The sequence below is a fragment of the Orcinus orca genome, chromosome 12, assembly GCF_937001465.1.
Source record: "Orcinus orca chromosome 12, mOrcOrc1.1, whole genome shotgun sequence".
NCBI classification, from domain to species: Eukaryota; Metazoa; Chordata; class Mammalia; order Artiodactyla; family Delphinidae; genus Orcinus; species Orcinus orca.
This window is the reverse complement of record NC_064570.1, coordinates 14,903,138-14,920,857: the sequence shown is the minus strand read 5'-3', so window position 1 is coordinate 14,920,857 and position 17,720 is coordinate 14,903,138. Positions and strand designations below refer to the sequence as shown.

The window sequence follows — 17,720 nt, the reverse complement described above, 5'->3', positions numbered from 1 at the left end:
CCTCCACACCCAGAGAGATTTCTGAGATTAGGGCCCAGGAACTGAATTTTTTTTTTTAAGTGTGGACTTTTGATCCTGTTTTAAGAATCCCAGCCCTAGATCTTCTGACAAAGGATCGTCTCTGTATCAAGTGAGAAGAGACAGTTCTCCAATTAAAAATAAAAACCAGATGGCTCAGTATCAGGGCATGTTTCGTTGGTTAGCTTGGTGGCGGCATGGCCAACCAAGCTAACTGGCTTGGCCAACTCGATGACACCTACCTCCTTTCTTTGGGACTGCTTTCTTAGGTGGAAAGCAGAGAATCAGAAGGGGGTATCCAAGTCCTAAATGGACTCACAAGTTGCGTAACAAGAATCTGTAGGGAAAAAAAGTTTTTTTAAGTTTGGGAGTATTTAAAAATTACCCTAAGTTTACTCTTTTTCCAGAGCTAATCGCACAGTAATATTTCTTAACACATAGGGAAGTGAAGCCCTGGAAATGTTACCTGAAGGATTTTACAGACCCTCTGTGACTTGGCCTTCTTTTTAAGTTAGATAAAGGTTAAATGTGATTTTTATATGAATGTGAGAGACTAGATCGCATATATTTTTCTCCTTGCAATAATATGCTTGAATTAGTCCCTTTTCCAACGCGAGTGTTGCTAAACTGTTGTTACACACAGAAAAAGTGACTGAGTTCCAGCTGCAGGCGGACTGTTTTGGAGTACAGATGGCACTAGAAGCAGTAGTGTGTTGGCAATGAAACCACTGACTGAATCTGGGCTAGGGTGCCTCAGAATGAGAGAAAATATAATACTGAGGTTTCCGATGATGATGGATTGATGAAGCCAGCAGACTGTTGTTTAAAAAGTGGTAATTGCCTGAGGCCGGTTGTTTGGAATGTGGACCATCCATTAACATGCGAAGCTGCAACCCTGTCAGAAGCAAGGTCTTCAATACTGAATCATTAGGGCTTACAACTACCTTGAATAGTCTTTTTTACCCACCTCTTAAGTATGAATAGATTTCCCTTTGGGGTTTTCTTTTGCTCCCCCCCCCCCCCCCCCCCGCTTTTTGTTTGTTATTTCTGTTTTGGCTACTCGTGTCTTCTTGGGCTCCTGTAGGATCATAGCTCTGTGTCTGGGCCGTTTCTTGACATGGTGGGCTACTATCGACATTCTCTCCAAGAGAAGATCTCTCCAGAGTCATCTTCTGAGCCAGCCAGTGTCTCCCCCTGCTGGCTGGCAGGAGCGTGTCCCTAGGGCCTGCCATCTCTCAGACCTGAAGAATCTTCCATCTGGGTGGATCGAGACCACTTCCTGTGCCCACCAGGCTTTCAATCAGTTGACGTGATGACTCCTTTTCTCTCTCTTGTTTATCTGGGCACAGGACGTCGTAATCGAATGGACCGATTCTCCAGACTTCTCCGTATGGGCCTTGCCACTTTGCCAGGAGCTTGCTCTCGGTGTTGTGCGGAAGGAGGGGCGCCCTATTCACCTGCTGAAACTCTCCAGCACCTTTGTTGAACGCTCCAGCCGGGGTCTACAGGCCCTGGGCCAGACTTCCGCCTGTAAATCACCCAACCAGGTCTAGCCCCTCCCACCTTTTGGAGCCTGTTGCGGCATGCCGGCCATCTTGTCCCATTATGCCTCACTCCTGACAGTCTTTGAGGCCAAGGAAGCCTTTGGGGTCCCCCCCCCACTCCTTGTTTTTTTGGTGATGTTCTCTGTGGGAGAAAACTCCATACAGGCTTGAGGAATGTTCCTCCTTGTGTAAAGTAGGGAAGGCAAGATAACATTTTATGCTTTGCACTGCATCACAAGCAACATCAGAAATGTTGATTTTAATCTCTGTCTTGAAAACAGTAGAGTTCATACTTCTCTCAACAAGGATCACTTCAAATTTTTATCTGGAATGATAAGAATTCTACCTTCTAAACTTACAAAAGAGGAATAAACCAGAGATAGCCCTGACATTGTCGCATCACGATAATGTACATGTTCTATAAGGACTATGAATGCCAGAACTAAGAGTGAGGGGGAATTTTGATCCAGCTGACTAATACTAAGCTTTTTAGGCTAGAAGTGTCATCTTGGGCTGGCTGTTTCCTGTACATCTGACTAAGGGTATCTAGTTAATAACAGCCATTGCTCTGGAAGCTTGTCTCATGTTCATGTTGGCATCAAGCAAGTTATAGACTCTCTTAGAAGGTCAAGCTGAGACCAAAAAAACAACTTAGATCGGCACAGTATAGTGTCTACTTGCGAGGTACTTTCTATTCCAAATTTATAAATGGTCAACTTTTTATTATCCAAAGATAAACTGTGCCCATTATGAGTTGTCTATAATATATATGTTTACATAGCATTTTACTAAAGGCTGTCTTCCTGCTTCCCCATTTCCTGCTATGCCCAAATCGTACGCTGCCTTTCCACTCTCCGTGGTACAGTCTTGGAGCACATTTATTCTTAACATTATGTTTAGAATAAATGGAGGCAGTCCAAAAATTATCTGGGTAATTAAGTAGTTCTTGAGACCAATTTCTGCCTAGAGCTGTGCTTGGTTTTCTGTGGGGATTGTTCTCCAAGATTAAAAGCTCATGGACTAGATGGAGTAATAAACCAGCTTAGATACAATAACTAGCAACACAAGATTGTGTGCAAGCATGCGTACATAACCAATAGCTAAGTATTATGGTGCATATAAGACTTCAGAGAAATCAGTTAGAAAAGGATTCATAGAAGTGATAAAGCTTATAGAGGGTCTTGAGAGGTAAATAGGATTTGATTAAGCAAAGGAAGAAGAAGAGAGTGTGATAAAGAAGAAAAAGGCATGAGAAATACTAGGGCTATTTTGGATAATACATGGTTTCAGATATCTGGGCCACCATGTTCCAAAGTCAAGAGCTATTTGTTCTTACAAGACTTTACAGTTAAATTTTGATGCTGCAATAGTTTAACTGAATTTTTTTTGATTAGCTCTCACTGCTTTCTCTCAAATTGTCATTTTCTTGGAACTTTGTAGAAGTTCAAAGCCTTCCTGATTCAGCTGTGGGATCAGGCTCAGAGCCACAGTGTAGGTGAGAATGGCTTGGGAAGAACCGTCTTAACTTTGAGGTGGGACTGCTAACCAAAGACAAGCCTAAAGGTCCAGCTACCACTGGTTGGGTTTCATAGTTAACGAAACGTTGTATATTTCAGGATGGCTAACAAGGGCACCTTGGTGTCCATGTAGACTTTCAGTCTCTTAAGGGGTTACCAAATCTTAATTGGTATTGAGAGTCTTTACTATGCCCTTTAAGGAGTAACAGCTCAAGTTTTTGTTACTACAAATTCTAAACTAATAATCTCTGTCTTTCCAAGCAATTTGGACTTGAAAGTCTGAAGGCTCTGAATGAATGTAGGATCTATAATGAGAAGATAAACACTATTTATTCTGATTCTGGGGACTAAGGGGCAAGTAATCTGAGGGGGTTGCAGTTAAAGGGCACACAGAACAACAGCACATTGTTTTCTGTCCCCATAGAAGGCAAACTTGAAAGAAACAGCAGAAACTCAACTAAATATTTAGTTTAAATTCAAGGAATAATTTACTAACAACAGGTTACTAAAAATATGAAGAGGAAAAAATTATAATGTCACTTGCTGGTCATCATATATAGAATAGATGCCCTCTATAGGGAGTGCGTAGATGTGGTCTGAGTGATTTATAGGATTCATGGAATTCTTTGATTCTAGGGTGGTCATGTGGGTACTGGATTGGGAGGTGGGGGGACACGGCTCTTGAAATTGACATCTCTGGGCTCTCTCTTTTTAATCATTCCTGACCCAAGAGAATTCTCTGTATCTATATCATGGTTCTGTTAATGTCTTTAGAGATGTCTGTACTCAGAAGTGAAGTAGAGAGGATAGTGGCCTCATAGCTTAATTTGAAGTGGCAATAGCTTTCGTGGAAATAATGGTAAAACCCTGTTCTGCAACCAGTACTAGAGAGCATTAGATTATGGATTGTGTGCACAGGATGGTTCATTCTTAATGTCTTGGAAGCATAGATTTCAGTGCCCGGCTTCTCGGTGATAGGAAAGGAGGTAAGGATCAGTCAGTACATGTGGTTTTGAAGGGAGGACCTCCTGTCAACATCCCGAGACAGTGGCAGTGGAGGGCTGCCTGGAAACAAGAAGTGCGGGAACAGCCACCGGGAGCAGACTCTGCTGGGAGTAGCTGTCCGAGAGCAATCAAGACCGGTGAGGCAGGGGTAGCCACTGCAGGGTGGATTGTGGTCATGCTTCTTTTAATGACTACTTGAGTTATTTTTCATTGACCGGGGTTTAAGTGCTGACTCTTATTTTTATGTTGCCTGTTTTTAGCACTGACACACGATTCCATGCTTGTAAAGAACACTAGAAATTGTCATTACAAACAGGGAACGCTTGTGGACCTGCTGTTGAAATAAATAAAATAATCCAGAATTAGATCAAATGAGGTTTTAGGTGGCTTTTTAATTAAACGGGATGATTTTATTAGTTTGTGTTGTTTAGTATTTGATGATTTCTTATCCTCAAACTTAACTTAAAAGTCCTCTCTACCGTTTAAATTTTTTTAATATGTTGCTAGAACGTTCTTAGTTTTTAAATCTTTGCATGTAGAAATGATCCTGTATATATTTATCATTTTAATATTTGCCTTCCAGGTGCCAGGATTGCTGAATATTCCCAACTGTATGACCAGATCGTATTCAGAGAAACCCCCTTTAAGACTCAGAAGGATGGCTGGGCCAGCCCTCAAGACTCCTCCAACCTCAGCTCTGCATCACCTTCCCACACCCAACACGGTAGCGAGGACTGGCTTTTGCATTCAACCTATAGTAATGGAGAGTTAGCAGATTTCTGTCCCCGGCCAGAGCAAGACTTGAAGTCAAAATATCCCACTTTAGAGATCAATACGAAAAGTACCCCAAGACACCTGTCTGCAGCTTGCTCCGTGCCTTCTCTCCAAATCTCTGAGCCTCTGCTGGGCTCCGTGCAGAGACACAGTGTGGTGGTCAGCCAGCCCAACAAAGAGAACTCCTGTCAGGGCCATCTTTACAACTCTCTGGGACGGAAGGGAATCAGTGCTAAATCTCAGCCTTATAACAGGTCCCAGTCATCTTCCTCCATCCTGATAAACAAGTCCTCGGACTCCATCAACTACCCTAGTGAAATGGGAAAGAAACAGCTGCTGTCTTTACACAGAAGTTCAAGGTGGGAGAGTCACCAGGATTTGGTGCCAGGTATCGCTGACTCAGGTCAACAGGGCACTGAAAAACACTCAGATCTCACACTCCAGGACTCTCAGAAAGTTCTGGTAGTAAATAGAAATTTACCTTTAAGTGCCCAAATAGCTACCCAGAACTATTTTTCCAATTTCAAAGAGACTGAAGGAGATGAAGATGACTATGTGGAGATCAAGTCAGAAGAAGATGAGCCAATAAGCAGCAAACTTGGACCATATCTGACATCATACAATGATTCCGACAAACTGAATGACTATCTCTGGAAGGGGCCACCTCCCAATCAGCAAAATATTGTCCAGTCTCTAAGGGAAAAATTCCAGTGTCTTAGTTCAAGCAGCTTTGCCTAAGGTTCTTAAGAGTAGCTGCCTGAATTAACTTCTTACTGTGCTCATGAATTAGAGATACTGAGAGATGTTTTGTATGTACCAGATTAGAACAGTTTTGTAATAACCAGAGATGTAAAGTATACTTTCTTTAACAGCACAACTTTTTGAAACAGCTGGCGATCCAGCCAGGATTGTACTGTAGCAAATGTTAGCATCTAACACTGTGTTTTCTGATGTTGATGGTCTTCGTGTTTCATGTAAGTCAATCTTACTTGAAAATTTTAGGCTTTTTTTTTTTTTTTTTAAACATGATGGCCATGGTATTTTTTCCCATATCCTGACAGTTAGTGCCCAGACTTTAAGAAATGCAATAATCATTTCCTATTATCCAGAAGCCACAGGTATAGTAGGACTCAAAGGCAGCAAGGAGGACTTTTCACGTTTTTTAAAAAGAAAGGAAACTAAAGCTGTTTAAAGGATTATGCTTACCTCTGACATTTTTGTTAAATTTGTGCCAAGACCCTAGAATAACTTAAACGAGGGATCTCTAATTGGAGTATTGTCTAGGTGCCCATTTTCGGGTTTCTATGCTGGCATTCCTGCATCTAGTTCATTATAAGGCAGAAAATATGTAACTATTGGAAATTAGAATGTATCATGACCAATTTTCTGTAAGTAAAAATCCTTCCCTGTCTTCCTGAACAAGGCCTGGAGAATGTGCTGCTCGTCACTTATTTTACATTTCATGGGGTTAAATGAATGATTCCCTTAATGGTTTAAAACCAAGTGCAAGAAAATGCAAATTGACTTATTAGAAAAGATGGGTTGACATCTGGGTACAACTTGATTATCTCATTATATGACAGTTGGGGATGGGGAGAAGATAAAACCCTTCACTACTTTTTGTGCCTGTTTCTAATCAACACGAAGTAAACCATAAACTAAAATAAAGCAAAGCGCTTTAAAGCTACTCTTCCCAGAGCAGTTTTTCAGATGTCCTTTCATGAATTTTATACTCAGCCAGATGACCTGGTCCCAGCCTTGAGAATTTTATTGACTGTAGTGAAATTTATTTTCTAATCCAGACATAAAAAGGGGGTCTTGTCTCATTGTTTGGGGGCATATAGAAGAGCAGAATCTTTGGTTACTAAATTCTGACTCATCACATCTTTTAAGTTGTAATTATGGTCTTTAAATAGTGGTTCATTGTGATATTATGTACTAATACAACTCTTTATGGAAGGAAACAAAAACAAAAGCAAGACCTTGTGAGTAAAACACAAAATTAAAGAAGCTAAAGAGAAAAATGAAGGCAGATTTATTGCCACTTTATAAAAATATTTTATTGAAGACTCCAATCAATGTAACAAGGATGTTTTCTCAAACAGTGGCTTTCGCATTCTCACTTTAAGCCATTTTACATTCTGTGGCCTCTTCCCCACCCTCTCATCTTAAAAGATATGATAATCTGTGTAGGGAAAGGGGATCTGGGCTTTTCATTTAAAGATAAGCAATGATATTGATTTGAATCAGTGACATCTACCATAATTCTTTTTCTCTCTTTAAGTGCTATGCCTCTTTTTCTTAAAAACATAAGATGTGACCATCCTTATTTTATACACAGGTACCTAAGGCATTCGTTTTCCTTTTTAAGTAACAAAAAATAACCTAATTTTCTTCTTTCTCCATACTGTACTTTCTTCTTGTAGCTTAGAAAACAAAGTCCATATTGACGAGCATTGTTCCGGAACGATTCCTTCTTTCATTGCCCTCCTTTAAACATGGTATGAGTTTTCAAGAATAAGCAGTATCAGAAAAGAGAAGCACCGTAACTGAGTATAGATTCTCAGACTTGCTAGAGGTATTTGTAAGGTCGTTTACAAAACAAAGTTACCTGACTTTTCTTGTCCCGGGAATGCAGTTTCCCACTTCTCTGCTTTTTGGTTTGTAAGACCCAAATTCTGTATTATCCATGTTGCTGTGGTGTCTTCCTCTCAGAAATTATTAATTCTCCACACCAATGTCCTGTTGCACGACTTTGATGTCACTTATAGGAACACACCCTGCTGCACGGAGGCTGCTGTCATACTGTATAAAATGTCTGTATGGTTGTCTTTAGGTTCTAGGACAAATCTGCAGTTCTATACATCCGTTCTGTCAGCCAGGATACAGATTTTGAGATCTGTGTGTATATATATAATCAAGTTCGTATTTTCCCTCAAAGTTATTCAATGAGTGCTTTTGTTTAAAATAGTTTCTTAGGGAGGTGGGGTAGGGATGTATATAATTGGGGGAAAAGAGTTATATGTACTTAAATGGATGTCAAGTTCTTACTAGGTCTCTGTACTGAAGGTTCAATTTTTTTTTTATAAGTTCACTTTTCACCTACTCTATTCTTTGTGCAAAAAAACCCCCCAGAAAAACAAACAAACAAAAAACCATGCATCTAGGAAAACATAGTTTAAATACTGTATATATGATAATGAAAGTTAGTAATGCTCATTATTTAATAAAGTTTGTAAAGTACAAAGTAAAATACAGTGTGAATTAATGTGTTAATTCTAGAAAGATCAAGATTTTTCTGAACTATACTCAGTTATAATACTTTGCCTTATGAGCTGTGCAGAAAATGGTTCAGGGTAGAATTCCCTGGCGGTCCAGTGGTTAGACCAGTGGACTCAGAGCTTCCACTGCAGGGTGCACAGATTCAATCCCTGGTCAGAAAACTAAAATCCCACAAGCTGAGCAGCATGGCCCCCCCCAAAAAAAAGAAAATGGTTCAGGGTAGTGATGATATACCATGTTTCAGTGGCCTTGTGACTGACCATTTTCTGTATCTTTTGATTACTTTTCAAATATTGAATTTAGCCTGGGATTATCATACCCTTCTCTGAAATTCCCCTTAGACCGAGTGCCTTTCCAGGTAACTGGTTTTGATGGTGTGAGGTCATAGAGTAGTCTGACTTGCAGCTGTGGGGTTAAAGTCAGGTGAGGTGGAGGGGAAGAGCCCAGAATGCTGAAGTTTTTTTTGGTGCCAAAAGACAAACTTGCCCACTTTACTCTGGTGGTGCAAGCCCACGGGCAAAGCTCACTTTGCGTATCTGTGAAAAAGAACAAAGCTTGATTTTCCGGACAATAGCTTATTCACGATGCATCATACAATAGGAAAGGAAGGGAAGCAGTTCCACTTCATTAGTTCTAAAACCATGTCTATTCAGCTCAAACGTAAAAGAACAGGGCTTGGACAGTAAGTAAATCATCCGCTCTATGGGGCAAACACAAGCCCCCAAATATTCTATTGTTTGTATGGCAAGGTATGGCTCTCCATGTAAGCATCACAAGACCATGGGTAAGCAGATTCCTTCTTGTACAGACTAGTTAAATCAGAGGCTGTAAACTGGTGGCCCAGAGTCTGAATCTGGTTTCTACAGTTTTAAAAAGGTTTAACATGAAAATCCAGATTTCCGCCTTAAAAAAAAATTATTAGATCTAGCCTGTTTTGGGGCTGGCTTCTGATGAGGTGACTCCGAGATCTGAGGATGGAATTTAAAGGTGAAAATCATCCTGTAAGCCAATAGGGTAGCAGATCCCTGGAGAAAGAAACAGGCGAGGAAGCCATTTGGGGCCTAAGCCACTCTGGGAGCTCAGCCTGGCCAAAACGCTCTCCTTGAACAGGTCTCAGTACTTAATGATCTCAAGGGAAACAAAAGAACAAACTGTTATTAGGCAAGAGAAGTAAAAACAGCAAAGTCCTTATCAGTTGTAAGGACTCCCAGTTCTCTTTCAATGGTAAAGATTAGCCTGAAGCCTCAACTACCTGAAGCCCTGAACATAAGAGATGACGTGGTCGCGCTAGCTTCCTACCTGTTGGTCTTGCCAGTTTTCCCCATTTTCAGACTTGTGCACCTCCATCCTCCCAAATCTTAGCCGGCATAATATTTCTAGACACAAAACAATCCAATCTTCTACAAAGTCCTCCAAATCTGTCTCTGCCTTTACAGGAGCTGCTCCCTTTTCCTGCGTGACCCTCCCACTACGATCCAGGAGAAAACCTGCCAGGTACGCAACACTCAGCTCAAAAATCACTATTAAGAACTGTGGAGGGTAGCGTGAAAGCATTGGTTTCCCTTGCTTCTCCAGGCCCCCGGGGGCCTGCAGAGCATCCCAAGTATGTGCTACACGCACACAGTGGGTAGGTTTCACAGCTGAGGAATACTGGATTTAGGAATCTTTTATCTTAAAGAGCTACTGGCAAACCTGCCCAATTTTTGACCCTGGAGGGAGGCATTATCTTTACACTGTGGGCAGCAAACATATCTGCCCTCTGCCCTGGAGGGAAACACTCTCTATTTTCCAAGGTCCTTTGTTATGCAAATATCCTTTCAACACTAGCCCAGAAAAAGACCCATTGATACAAGACAGGAAGAGATGCAAAATGCAGGAAACCCATTGAGAGTGTCTCAGAACAATCACATTGTTACCCCAAAATTGGGTTCCCCTCTTGGTGGGTGTCAAGCTAAAAGACACAACCATGCCAAAGGTCCGGAGAAGGATTTATTACTTGCAACAAGTAAGGAGAACACCAGGGATCTTAGGCAAAGCAGTGTCTCCCCTAACAGCAAAGTTGGGGAAGTGTTTAAGCTAAGGGTACATGCATATTCATGAAGGGGCTTGAGCAAGAGAATTCAGCATAGAATTGGGGCAAAGGTCAACAGAGGCCAAGCTTTAGTTGATTGAAGTCAGAAAAGGTCAACATCATCATCCTTTAGGTTCCAATAGATCTGTTGGAAGCTTCTTGTGACTCTCCAGGTCTAGGAAGGTGTTTCTTAACACTAATAACTCTCTGAAACTTTAGGCTTTATAGCTTTCCATCAACATGCCTGTGTTCTACTATACAGTTCTGCACAGTAAACTCCGACACCCTGACACCCGAGCTTGTGTCTGTCTTGTTCAAAGTTGATTCCTTCACCACATGCCTAGCATAGAGGCTAGTATAGAGCAAATGCACTCTCACTCTCTCTATATACCTATAAATATCATATTAACTTCAGATATATATATTCCTTATTCTGGAAACAAACTTTCTTTGACCTATGTCCAAATGTCATCTCAAAGTGCACTGAAATTATATCCACTAGGGAAAGAATGTGAGTTAATGCATTTTTAAGGGCTTCAACACAATAGAGCCCTTTCTCCCAGGGTAGTTGACTTTTCCTAAGTAAACCAATATATATTTGAGTTTGGGATAAACAGATTCAGACGTATCTATCTCCAAATGAGATCCTGACACTTCCCCATGAACCAAACCTGGGAATATGAAAGATCCTGAAGTTTTCTTCCATAAATCTTTCTCCCTTTCCTATCCTCTCCTACAAGTGTGTATTATGAGTGTGTAAGAACCCAAATAGCTCTCATCTGGAATGACTTCAGGGTGGGGCCCAAGAGGGAGTTGAAGGTGAGCAGAGGACAGAGGCCTCCATGGTCATCCACGTGAGGACCTGAACAGGTTGAGTAAAATACTTTAACTGGCTTGATCAGCACAGGCATTTGCTGTCCTAGACCTTAAAGTGATTTCTTAAAATTACATATAAGATCGCAGTTAATCATATCATAATGGGACAGACCATTGTTGACCATCAGCGTCAACACCTAAAATTTTTTAAGATTAGAAAGTACGTTAATTCAGTTAAAAAAAAACAGAAAACAAAAAATCCACATGGCTTCTAGGTGAACTTTATTATACTTTTTTTTTGGCCTGCTGCACAGCTTGCGGGGATCTTAGTTCCCCAACCGGGGATTGAACCCAGGCTCCGCCTCGGCAGTGAAAGCGCCAATTCCTAACCACTGGACCGCCAGGGAATTCCCTATTATACTTTAATGTGAGATCTAATTAAAAGAGAGTATCGCTTTAAAGGTGTGGATTGCCATAAGCTTTTGGTGACGACTGAAAACAGCCTCCAAAGTGCCTTCTTCAAGATGGCTCTGTAGCACATCTATATGGCCTGAGTCATTTCCATATTACGGATTCCAGTAACAAATTAGTTTTGGTGGCTCACCCTTCCCAATCAATTTAGCTTAGGTGTACAGTTTTAAACTTGATCTTTTCTATTCAAACCTTTCTTCCATACAGAATAGCGCATGAAGTGTTGGGAAGTCTTCTTTGGGGCCTGCTGTGCCAGGCTGAGCCGTGCAATTCACAAAAATGCCACACTTTTCCGTGCAATTCAGTATGATCGGAAGGGTTGCCTTTTTATATGAAGTTGTGGCTGTGTTGTTTATTCTCCACTTCCCTGTGCTATTTCTCCTCCACTTAACATTTTTAGCAGTTATAAATTTTCTGAGAACTGCTTCGGCAAAAGGTTACAGGTAAATATTGCCACCACAGGTGTGGCCCCAACTGACCTTCCTATCCCTCCCCCAGCATGCAGAAAGCCTTCAACACACAGCTACTGAACAAGCGAATGAAAGAATGTTATTTCTCACACCAAAACTGGAAACAATACAAACAACATCAGGAAAAGGTAAAATAAATTATGGTCTATCCACAATATAGATTAGGTTTTAATATAAAGCCACTATAAATCATGAGTTCGAGTACTATCCCTTCCCAATTTCATGAAAACAGATATAGCAAGTGAAGAAGAGACCTATATATATAATATGGTCACAATCTTGTAATACAAGTTAAAATAAAATTAAGAGATCAAAATTAACAGTTATGACTTGGCAATAGTATTGTGGGTGATTTTATTTTTTACTTTATGCTTTTCTCTATATACATTATAAATAAACAGTATATATATTTGAAAAACACACTCAGCTCCAGCATCAGATCCTCTGGTGTTTTCTCTGATGCTCCTCCATAAACAGTTAAGCATTTCATTTTCATCACCTCAGAAAACAACCCTGTACCTATCAACTCTAACCTCCAATCCCTCTATCTCCCCTGCCCCCAGCCATAAGCAAACCCTAAACCAATTGCCCTTCCAGGAAGCAAACTGCCACCCGAGGGCAGGATGTTATTGGCATCCTAGGCGGAGCAAGAAGGAGCTGTCTCAGGGCAGGAAGGGAGCGCCATGCTCACGCCCCACCCTCCTCTGATTTTTAACCCTAGCCAAATTTCGAGTCTGTGTTTGCAAGTGCCAGAAAGTGCCCGTCCCTGACGTCCAGGCAACTCGAACAGCAGCCCCGCGCCCCACAGGCGCCCACCTTCCCAACGTCACGGCCACTGAGCGCAGTGCCCCCTAGGGGCTCCTCTCCGCTGAGGAAGAATAGCTAGGACCTTCCTGCCGCTGGCCCGTTACCGGCCGGGTCCGGTTCTCCCGCCTGGCGCCCGCCCCGCCACCCCCAGGAGGGACGTGAGCCGCTGCGTCTCTGAGCTCAGCCGCCGCATCTCCGCGTCGCGGGAGAACCCGCGGCCTCCCGCTTCCGCCGCCTCGCCGCGTTCCCGCTGCGCCGCCCGCGCCTCGCCATGAGCGCGCGCCTGCCGCTCGTCCTGCGCCAGCTCGGCCGCCTGCAGCCCCCCGGCCCGCCGCGCCGCCTCCGAGAGCTTTGTCTCGCCAGCAGCGGCGGGGGCGGCGGATGTGGCGGCGGGGAGGGCCTGCTCGGGCAGCGGCGGCTGCGAGACACCCAGGCCGGGAGCAGCCGGGGCCCGGGCAGCCGGGCGCCCCCAGCGCGGGACTCGATCGTCCGGTGAGTGCCCGGCGCTCGCCGCCGCCCAAGTCCCCGGCGGCCGGGGGAGACCCAGGAGGTGGGGCGGCCGGAGCTCTCGAGTCTCGGCCGGGCCCCGGGGGCCTCCGTGGGGGCTTCGCTGAGCACGGGGTCGCGAGGGTTTGGTGCCAACTTTTAGGGGTGACGGCAGCTGGTGGGGGGCAGCGCGGGCACCGGGAGGGCGGGCTGGCCGCGCCGGAGGACGGAGAGTCTTGGGGCCGGCCCAGGTCGGAGGGTCGGGAGGCCGTGGGCATCCGCGGCGGGTGCTGCGCAGCTCAGACCGCGCGCCTCGCTCCACGTGCACCTCCCGCCGCCTGCTCTGATGCCGGGCGCGGCCTGGGCAGCAAAGGGGCGGCGCGGCGAGGGCTGGAGCCCCGAGGGGGAGGGGCGCCCGCTCCCGCCACGCCAGCCCGGCCGCCCGCCTGCTGGTCGGATCCGGCATGGTGGCCGGGGCGCTGCGGGCCCGCGGGGCTGCGGCAGGGGCGCCCCGGGCCCAGCGATCGGCGCCCGTCTGCGCAGGGGCTCCGCCTTCGGGACGCTGGCTGCGGGCGGCGTACAGTGACTGCGGTGAGGTCTGCGCTTCCAAAACGCCGCAGCCTCCTGCGCGTGGGAGGGCTGCGGCCCGGCCCACCCAGTGACGCGCGGAGGGCTGCCGGAGAAGTCGGGGCCGTCTCGTTCCCAGCATCGCTGCACGTTGGGCACGGAATCCCCAGCTCAGCCTTATTTCCAAAGTTATCTCCCGAGCGAGAGGCGAACTCTGCCTGGGAGCCCCGGGCCGGCCTTCCGCTGTCCCCACCGGAGACGTTCGCCGGTCCCCCTCCCCCCCGTACCCACCCACCTTGATCCTCACACACACACCCTAGCCGCTTCTCCTAGCCCTTCGGTGGGAGCGAGGGGAAGTAGAGCCTTGTCTGAGTGAAGCGCTCCGGACATGCCTGGGGGTCGCGGGAAAGCCCTTTCTTCCCTTCCCTAACTAGAATTCCTAGTTCCAGGATGCCATGTTACGGAGCGAGCTCTTCACGTCCATCCGCTGGCATCCTCTTCTGTTTTCCTTCTAGCCTTCATTCTGAAAATGAATTTACCTTTTTACTCCCTCTGTTTCCAAGGCGCTTCATGATGTGGCCTATGACTCCAAGGACTCTTCAGTTTACCTTGTCTTCTCTCCGGACGTCGCGGTTAGGTCTCTTCCGGTCATTAGATTTTAAGCAGTGTACAGCTGAGCTCATCTTAAGGGGTTGTTACCAAGCCGAACTTGGGGTATCCTCGCCAGATGTGCAGCACACCCAGTCTACTGACACCGGGTTGTGACGTAGGCAGGTACAGTGTTTGTTGCAGGGTACCAAGCAGGGGAGTAAGGGACGCCTCAGATCCACTCCACTCCAACTTGGTCTTTGAGATAGAGGTTTTGGGGTTTTTTTGTTTGTTTGCCGAGCCACGGGGCATGTGGGATCTTCCCCGACCAGGGATCGAACTGGTGCCCTCTGCGTTGGGAGCGGGGAGTCAACCGCTGGACCACCAGGGAAATCCAACATTTCTTAATTGTGGTTTCGGCAGTCGGGATGTCTCTGGTTTATGCTTCTTTAGGCGGGTGGTCCTTGGCCAGATGTCTGTTAGCTCATTTTGCCCTGGAGAAACAGCTTGAGATTGTAGTTAGTGAAGATATCTATGATAGCAATTTTAGTATATTAACGATGTTACCAACAACAGCAATTTTAGTCGTCTGACTCTGGTTGATTATTGCTCATTTAGCACAGGATTAAGGGAACAAGAAAAGGAATGAAGTTTTGGATAGAGAGATTAATCATAAACTGGATAAGAGGTTTTAGGGGGATTTGGTTTCAGGGTAAGGGTCCAAAGACAGTATAGGATGCAGAAGTCGCCTTCCAACTAGAAGTTGAGGCAACTTTTCTCACCCAGGGCAGAAAAATCTCTGATGAGAAACATCTATGCTACTTTCTAGACTTCCTGAGCCTGGTAACTCCTTGCTTGCTTTGCTTGGCACTGTGAGAATAATGGAAGAATAAGGAATGACCCCAAAGAATGAAACGTCACACATGTGGCAAGTTGTGGGGGAATTAGCCAACTTTATGAGCAGAGTTGGTGACAGGTGTCAGCTTCTACGGTCGTGTGCCCTTCATTCTATTGAGGGGTAGGTGCTACAAGTGTTTCTGGGAAAGTTGCTTTTGGAAGGAGTGTTTTTAGCGTTCAGGTGTAGCTTTGAGACACAGAACAACACTGTACAAGTATAAGAACAAAGGTAGAGTCCTTGTAGTACACCTGCCCTACAGATGAGGAAACGGGTTCCTTAGTGGCTCAGTGAATTGCCCACGCTAGTCAACCAGAGGCCTGATTTCCCCTGAGTGCTTCAGGGCCACCCAGACTCCTTGTTGAAGACACACATTCCCAGGCCCCACCCAGACTTAGGGAGTCCGACTTTCTGGGCTGAGTCACAAAGCCTTTCTCTTTACCAAGCTTTCCAGATGACCCATATACACATTGCCAAGAACCACTTGGGACCCTCACTCCAGTGCCTTCCCACACTAGCCAGAAATGAGGACCCAGTATGGCCCAAATTAGCAGCCAAGAAAGGCAGAGAACCTGCATACGGCGTGTGGTCCTCAGCTGCATGTTGTTGGACAGAAGATTCTTGCTCGTTTATAAGGTGATTTGTGAACTTTCACATATAGTCTGGTTTATCAACACAACAATACAATTGTTTCACTGGGAGTCAAGTTGCTTTATCCCAAGTGTTTAAAAACAAACCAAAACCTTCCTGGGTTGTAGACAGCTGCATGCCCATTTACTCTATGTCTTCTAGCCCAGCTGACTGTGGGAAGGCTCATCCTGGTTGAGTTTTGAAGCCTTTAAACGTTTTCTGAGCACCCTTCTCTCCTCATCCACCTACAAGAGCAGTGCCTGCCAGTTACATTCGTCAAATTCTTCTCTAAAACTGGGAGGAGTTTTGCCCCTGGCCATTCTGCCTTGTCCCTTTGCTCATGGCCATTTATTGCTGATGGGATCTGGCTGGAAGTTCCCCTTGCATTTTTTGAAAGCTGTTGTGCATGCAAGACCCTGATGGAGACAAGAGATGATACTTAGAGGTTGTCTGAAGCGCTGAAGCTTGGGTACTGCCTTGGCTAAGCCTTTTGTCTATTATTGTGAGAGGAAAAAGAGCCAACTTTCTTTTTTTAATTTTTTATTTAATATTTTTAATTAAAAATTTTTATTGAAATATAGTTGATTTACAATGTTGTGTTCCAGGTATACAGCAAAGTGGTTCAGTTATACATAATTGTCTGTATGTATATAGATAGATATATCTTTTTCAGATTCTTTTCTATTATAGGCTGTTACAAGATACTGAATATAGTTCCCTGTGCTATATAGTAGGTCCTTGTTGTTTGTCTGTTTTATATATAGTAATGTGTATCTGTTAATCCCAAACTCCTAACTTATCCCTCCCCCCCTTCCCCTTTGGTAACCATAAGATTGTTTTCTGTGTCTGTGGGTCTGTTTCTGTTTTGTAAATAAGTTCATTTGTAAGAGCCAACTTTTTTTTTTTTAATACATTTATTTATTTTTGGCTGCATTGGGTCTTAGTTGCACACAGGCTTTCTCTAGTTGCAGCGAGCAGGGGCTGCTCTTAGTTGCGGTGTGCGGGCTTCTCATTGTGGTGGCTTCTCTTGTTGCAGAGCACAGGCTCTGGGCACGCGGGCTCAGTAGTTGCGGCACACGGGCTCAGAAGCTGTGGCTCACGGGCTCTAGAGCGCAGGCTCAGTAGTTGTGGCGCACAGGCTTAGTTGCTCCGCGGCATGTGGGATCTTCCCGGACCAGGGCTCGAACCCATGACCCGTGCATTGGCAGGCGGATTCTTAACCACTGCGCCATGGGGGAAACCCTGCGCCAGGTATTTCATGATTGTTCTCCTCCCCCTCCCTCCACCCTTTCCACACTTAGAGGAGCCTGTCCTTGTGCTGTCTAATTAGTTTCATTTAGAGTAGAAAACCTTCTAAGAAAATGTGTTGTATCCATCCTTCCTAGTCATTAACCTAGACCTGACTATGTTGTTTTTCTTTCTCAATGCAGAGACATCATTCAGAATTCGAAAGAAGTTCTGAGTTTATTGCAAGGAAAAAACCCTGCCTTTAAGCCGGTTCTTGCTATTATTCAGGTAAGCTAAGAATGTGGTTCTGTCTTGCTATTTTAGGGTGTCTTTTAATTTAGAAGACAACTGTACACAGGTGACCAGCTGCATTTCTTGTCACAGAAGTCCCACTCGGGCTTCGGGGATGGAGGAGAAAGCTCATGTGGAAATGTTGTCATTTCCCCCTTTATCTGGTCATTTTGCCGCTTCAGGATTACAGGTTAGGTACCACTCTGTCTGAGTCTGTCTCCTTTTGGTGCGGATAGCTTCCGGAGGTCAGGAGGTAGGTGC

The 17,720-nt window shown here is 44.8% G+C and overlaps 2 protein-coding genes and 1 long non-coding RNA gene across 20 annotated transcripts in view; 2 read left to right on the top strand and 1 right to left on the bottom strand.

Annotated features, from left to right (window-relative positions):
• PLEKHG1 (pleckstrin homology and RhoGEF domain containing G1) overlaps window positions 1-8,111 on the top strand; it is a 223,568-nt gene extending 215,457 nt beyond the window's left edge. For all 12 annotated transcript variants that reach the window (XM_012536513.3, XM_033404918.2, XM_033404921.2 and 9 more), the window contains one exon: window positions 4,668-8,111. In XM_012536513.3, coding sequence (XP_012391967.1) covers window positions 4,668-5,596 — 929 coding nt within the window. In that variant the 3' untranslated portion in view covers window positions 5,597-8,111. The remainder of the gene's footprint in view (window positions 1-4,667) is intronic.
• LOC125960615 (uncharacterized) overlaps window positions 1-17,720 on the bottom strand; it is a 292,168-nt gene that overhangs the window by 119,959 nt on the left and 154,489 nt on the right. The gene's annotated exons all lie outside the window — the stretch shown is intronic.
• Window positions 12,671-17,720, top strand: part of MTHFD1L (methylenetetrahydrofolate dehydrogenase (NADP+ dependent) 1 like) — a 199,920-nt gene continuing 194,870 nt past the window's right edge. For 3 of the 7 annotated variants that reach the window (XM_049695148.1, XM_004263713.4, XM_033404970.2), the window contains exons 1-2: window positions 12,678-13,267; window positions 17,372-17,456. In XM_049695148.1, the coding sequence (XP_049551105.1) occupies window positions 13,047-13,267; window positions 17,372-17,456 (306 nt within the window). In that variant the 5' untranslated portion in view covers window positions 12,678-13,046. Of the gene's footprint in view, window positions 13,268-17,371; window positions 17,457-17,720 lie in introns of all 7 variants that reach the window. The other 4 variants (XR_007470425.1, XM_049695150.1, XR_004476641.2 and 1 more) reach the window with 2 other exon arrangements.